We start from the raw sequence: 6,254 nt of genomic DNA, 5'->3' as shown, positions 1-6,254 counted from the left end.
TTTCCGCGCTCTTGCCCATCTGTACGCAGAGCCTCGTTCCGGGGCGCCTGGAGCCCAGCGGGCATTGACGTCAAGCGGCGGCGAAGCGCTGCCTACAGACGGTTGACCCGGACCCTCCTCCACACCCCCTTCCTTCATCGCCCCCTCCTTCTTCCCTGCGCCCAGGCTCAGGCTCGCTATAAAAGGCGGGAGCGCGGGTTGCCCCCGTAGCGCCGGATTTCAGCACCATGGAGAGCCCCCGCCTGCGGCTGCTGCCCCTCCTGGGTGCCGCCCTGCTATTGCTGCTACCTCTGCTAGGCACCCTAGCCCAGGAGGGCGCCGAGCTCCAGCCGCGAGCCCTGGACATCTACTCCGCCGTGGAGGATGCCTCCCATGAGAAGGAGCTGGTCTGTATCTCCCCCGCCCCAGACTCCCCTGGGCTGCCGCAAGGTTCCTTCCTTTGTGCGCGTCCTTCCTCTCTCCCTGCCTCCCCACCCCCATTCCTAAGTCAGGGCCCGGGGAGGTGGGCGCAGATTCCCGGCTCCCGCTGTTACCCGAAGAACGTCTTGAGCCCACGGGCTCCAGACAGTCTGTAGAGCGAATCCCTGATCCCGGCTCCTCGGAGCAACAGGAGTCTCCGAGGCTCCTGGACCTGCGGTCAGTTCGTGGGACAGCGTTCGCTAAGTTTCCACCCCTTGAACATCCCTCTTTGTGGAGTCCAGGGGAGGAGTGTGTGTGGCTCTGGGGTTCCTTATAACTAGGGCTGGAAGAGAGCACCGGGGCTGGGCGCACAGCCAAGGCGGCAACTTGGGGCTCTGCGGGCGGTGTGTTGCAGATCGAAGCACTGCAGGAAGTTCTGAAGAAGCTCAAGAGTAAACGTATTCCGATTTATGAGAAGAAGTATGGCCAAGTCCCCATGGTAAGGCTTTGGGGTCGCCCCTCCCCATGCTTTTCCAAGAGGAAATACACCACCTGGAGTCTTTTACACAACCTTCTCTCCAGGATGTGGCAAATAATTCAGATAATGGGTTTGCAGAATTCTGTGGGCTCCCCTTTGTTTCCACCGTCAGCCCTTGCCCCTTGGTCTCTAAGGTTAAAGAGTAGATCGACCATTTCGGAGGATTGAACAGTTTGTGCCAGGAATCAGCCCTTGGGTTTCTGTGGAAAGCAGTATTTCCTAAAAATGTGTTCTTTTCACCTCACAAAGAATTCTCTGAGTTGGAAGAGCCCTTAAATCCAGTCAGTGCTTGTTCCTCTAATTTTCTTCCTGCCTTCCGGACCACTGCCAGGTTTTTAAAAATCTAAGTTCTAGGGTCAAAAATCTTGATTCAGGTCTGGTCACCTTCCTTGAAAAGCGCGCGCGCGCGCACACACACACACACACACACACACACACACATACACACACACACACACACATTTTGATCTTCTTGGAGTGAGGAGGGTACACGGAGCAGGGGGTGTGAGAATGTCTGTCTACTGTTTATCTCTTAGATAAAAAGGTCTTGTTGATTTTTTTTTCTTTTGGATGAGCAATTAAAGGAGCCAGGAAATGTAGCTTCCCCACAAAAGGTAGAAGAAAGTAAGACGGGTTCAATAATTTAAATTTCTTTCTTTTTATGTTCTCTCGCTGAAATTATAAGCACAAGGCTCTCCTCGTTTCAGGCCTGACTGTACTTAGACCCATGGTGATGGTGGTAGGGTTCATCTGTCTCTCCCATGAGGCAGACTTTGTGTTGACGGGGAGACGTGCCTGTTGGGAGCATGGACATGCGTGTGCAGGGTGACTACACATTGTATTGTTCGCAGTGTGACGCGGGAGAGCAGTGCGCCGTGCGAAAAGGAGCTAGGATCGGGAAGCTGTGCGACTGTCCCCGAGGAACCTCCTGCAATTCCTTCCTCCTGAAGTGCTTATGAGGCGTCCACCCTTCTCCATAAGTCCCCCTGCCCCCACTTTCCCCAGAGGACCACACCTTCATCCCCAGAGTTTGGCTTTAGCAGCAAAGTTTGCATCTGCCTCTGAGGAAAAGGGGGCTCTTTTCCTGCTGTTTCCAAATAAAAGAACACATTAGGTGTTACTGTGTGAAGGGTAATGCCTTGTATGGTGTTGATACGTGTGCAAAGTATTCTATTCTTATTTTATCTGTCTGACAAGCTTTTCAAAGCTTTTTCAAATAAAAAGCTTTTACTTTTTATTTAAATAAAGAAAGAGAACTTCACTTTGAAAATTGTATTTTTGTAGGTGGCATGACAGGATGAAAATTAGATCAGGTAAATCTGGTAGATGACATCACAACCTGGAAAATAAATCACCCCAAGCATCACAAATTGAAGCATGTACAAATTATACATAATAAAGTGTTTTTCATAATTGCTCATAGTACTTTGTTGTTTCTGCATAAGTAATTTCAACAGGAATGTGGCATTAATCATGCTGTTGTTTTCAAGGAGAAATATTTAAAAATAGCAGTCTATTGGGAAAACGGCACCGGGGCTCCAAGGAGTTTTCATCATTAATTAGGAGTTTGCCACACAAGCTTTTGTACACAATTTTTCTTTGATTGCAGTGGTGTGTGTGTGTGTGTGTGTGAGAGAGAGAGAGAGAGAGAGAGAGAGAGAGAGAGAGAGAGAGAGAGAAAGATGAAATAAAGTGAAGATGGTTGGAGTTGAGTTGATATATTTTGTTTATTAAACGCTTTAGCTAGAATACTTAATTTTAACAGGGAGACCAATACAAGAGAAATTGTCCCATACTTTAGCCACATTAAAAGCAATTTGAAAAATTAGGACTTTTGTTTTGACACCTCTTTATTAGAAGATATGCATTGGTTAAAAAAACAAACAAAGAGTGGACTCTTTGGGAGTTGTTGTTTGTCCAAAGGAAGGTAAATAGCTATTTCAGGTGCCCTAAGCGTGTGAGACACAACCATTCGCACTATTTACTACACCATCCCGGAAATATTCTCACTTCAAAGGAATAACAGTCATTTCAGTAAATAGTTTTGAGGGGAACAAGTGAAAATTAATGGGGGCAGCTTCAACTCAAGAAATACAAAAATCTTAAATGTAAAGTTTAAGAGTCTTAAAATGTTTCTGAGTGCTTACCCGAGGTCACATTTCTGGGGGTTTAAACCAAACTAAGTAACGTTTAGGTGGAAGCATCATGAGAGGAGCAGGTGCTTTTTCCTAATGCAAACTCAGGAGGCACCTGCGTAGTAGTAGAATTTAAAACGAAAGTCCCTCCACTGATTCTTGGGGACCTAGAGTATGCTGTTAAAAAATATTTTCATACACAACTACCTTTTGCAGTGTTCTTATTGTTACTGTTATCATGGCTGGTTTTCCTAATAATCTTGCAAGATACTGTTATCACTCCTCTGCCCCCACTGCAGAGGAGAAAACAGACACCAAGAGAAGAGACAGAACTAGCTCAAGTTACCTAATCCTAAATCATGATCTCAGCTCTAATTTCTCTGACTCCAAAGATTTATCTTTTCTCTCCATGTCCCTCCAGAACAGGCTGTATGGACTCCCAAATTCCCCAGAAGCTCTTCTTTCTTTAGTAGAAATTAGCTCATTGGGATGCCAATGTATTTTGGGGGGGGGTCACACTTCAATTTGAATTCCAGGCTTTAGTTGTGATTGAAATGTGTTGCATTTTAATCTTTAAAAACTGAAAAGAGTTATTCAATAGTTTCATAGCCCACTGCTTTTCCAGAAAGCATTTCAGTTGAAATTCTATCTTTCTTGAGTACCTTAACTCTTCCCATTTGTGTCAGTCCTACATAAATAAGATGTGGAAATTGCTTTAATCATTGGTTAGTGCACAGATAGGACCCTCAGGGATAACACTTAGAACTGCTTCGTATTTTACCCTGGAATGTTTCAGCCAAAAGCAAGAAGTGTTGGAGGAATTTGTAGTTCAAAGAGAAGAATAAGAATATTGCTCTAAACCCCTTTAACTTGCCCCCTCACCCCTACCCCTACTATATCATCCCTCCTTTCTTGTTTAATATGGATATGGACTTATGGGGGATTGATGATGGAGAATCTGTGGGCTTGGTATGAAAAGGCTTTTTCCAAAAATTTTGTGTGGGTGCCCAGATTTTAAGTTCATAGTGCTAGTAACATTTTACATTAACGATGGCAACATTTAATCTTAAGTGGCTTGTTGGAAGTAACGTTGCCTTTTCACTTTATCAGTATTAGAGCTCCTCTTCTAATAGAATGTCTTAGTATGTTTAATGATTGAAGGTCCCTTTGGTAGAGGACAAGAATATTAAAGATCGAAAAAGTTTAAATGAGAAAAGTTGTCGGCCATATGGAGGCTTCCATGTGTGTGCCTTAGAGACCTTTTGAGATTGGCTGAAAGATCAGGGGTCTGAAAGTTGACAAGGTGCTCGATCTAAAGATCTGGGGAATAATATTACAAGGCATAGGAATGGAGCAGTGTTTCTCCCAGGGACCTGGAGATGATGTGTGAAAGTTACTGGAGGACTTTTCTCAGTTGCATACAAACATTCCCCTTCCCATGGTGATTACTGATCTTATACCCCTCACTCTATGCCAGAATCTGGAGGGCTATGAGGGATACATAGTCTACCTGTGTACCTGTACCCTCTCCCGATCCTGAAAATGGCACATCTGACTCTAGGTATTGACAAAGATTCTTTGCTTGACCAAACTTTAGTCAGCTTCCTGAACCTTGTCCTAGACCCATCTGTGTGCTTCCTTGTAAAATATAGTATTAGCAAGAACCCTGCTAAGTCAGTTTATCAAGAACTCCCCACCCTGGACATCTGATCGCTCTCCAAATATGATCAAGTTCCTTACCCTCCACCACCCCCGAAGTGATGTCTGATCACCCTGGCCCACCTTCAGCAAAGATCCTGTTAGATCAGTTTAGCCAGGATCTCCCCTTTTACCTCTTAATAACTTTCCATTCATAGACCCCCCAACCCTGTCCCTTGGCCATAAATTACTACTTGTCCATGCTGTATTTGGAATTGAGCCCTGTTCTATACTGAGGTCTCTTTTCCATTATTGCAACAGTCCTGAATAAAATCTGTTTTTATGGCTTTAACTACTGTCTAGCTATAGTTTTTCTTTGACAGTTTGAAGTTAGTTAGGGAAGGGGATTTAGGATTGTTTAGTTTAAATAAGATCCTCAGGTGGTTCTGCTAAGCTTCCTGTTCTAGAACCACTGCAGGGCTGAGCTAGCTTTTAATATAACTCATTCATTCCACACGTTTTTGAGTACCTTCCGTGTGCTAGGTACTGAGAACATAATGGTAAGTAAGATAGACACAATTTATAGTCTACTGCTTGATAGTCTAGTGGTGAGAAAAATTAATAAGAAACAAACAAATAAAAATTACAAGCCATGAGAAATTCTATGAAGGACATTGTGGTATCAAATGAGTGACCAGGAAAGGTGATATATGAGCTGAGAGTTAAAGGATAAGGAGCCAGTTATGTCAAAAACAGAGTGGTTGGAGTACTCTGCCACAAGGGCTTCAGGCAGAGGGTTTGACATGTTCAAAGGCAGGATAGATGTCGACCTGCTTGAGGAACTGAAAGAAGACCAAGGACTCTTAGCAGATGAATGCCCCATGAGGAGAGGCACAAGTGGCTACCCCTGTGGATAGTTCTTTGGGCCCCGTGGGGTGTACACAATTGCCTTAATCAGGTGCCAGGTGAAATTAACAGATGTTCATAGGTTAGAAATTTCTCTCGAGAAAGTAGGACTGAGAATAAGGAGGGTGGTTGTCCTGACATCAACTTTTAATCTTCTTTGTCTCAGTGATGGATGAATATAATTCTCTCTTGCCTGGCTAATGTGTGTTTGTGGTTTATTTCCTTTACCTTCCTAAGTGTGGGTGTGCTTTTTTCAGGGTATCTAGTCCTGAGGGTCTATCAGCAAAATTCTTTTGGCTTGAAAATAGTTTATGTAAATATTTCTAGCTGGTGTTCCCTGCACTATTGAGAAGAGGAATCAGAAGAAAGGAAGAGGTTACAAATTTAGAAGAAAGAGGAGATAATTGATGAAGCAAGGCTCTTGTCAGGGATAAGGGGATGGGATTCAGAGCCAAGAAAAAGATTAGTTTGAAGGAGGAGTGGGAAGGTGGGAGAACATGTTGTGCACAGATGCAGGTGAATTTGTAGGTGTGTTGGCAGGAAGTTGGGGTGGTTATTTATGGCTTCTGTTTTCTGAGGGAAGTAGGATATAAAGTCATCTGCTGAGGAGGAGAAGAAGCAAATTGTCCATTCAATAA

General features: G+C 44.2%; 1 protein-coding gene across 1 annotated transcript; it reads left to right on the top strand.

Annotated features, from left to right (window-relative positions):
- Positions 1 to 214: 214 nt before the first annotated feature.
- Positions 215 to 2,352, top strand: CARTPT (CART prepropeptide). Its single transcript, XM_032628765.1, has 3 exons — positions 215 to 386; positions 815 to 898; positions 1,789 to 2,352. The coding sequence occupies exons 1-3, from the start codon at positions 228 to 230 to the stop codon at positions 1,894 to 1,896; spliced, it is 351 nt and encodes a 116-aa protein (XP_032484656.1). The 5' UTR covers positions 215 to 227; the 3' UTR covers positions 1,897 to 2,352.
- The last annotated feature ends 3,902 nt before the right edge of the window (positions 2,353 to 6,254 follow it).

The sequence above is a fragment of the Phocoena sinus genome, chromosome 3 (assembly GCF_008692025.1).
Source record: "Phocoena sinus isolate mPhoSin1 chromosome 3, mPhoSin1.pri, whole genome shotgun sequence".
NCBI lineage: Eukaryota > Metazoa > Chordata > Mammalia > Artiodactyla > Phocoenidae > Phocoena > Phocoena sinus.
The sequence above is the reverse complement of the archived record's forward strand: the minus strand, read 5'-3'. Positions and strand labels throughout refer to the sequence as shown.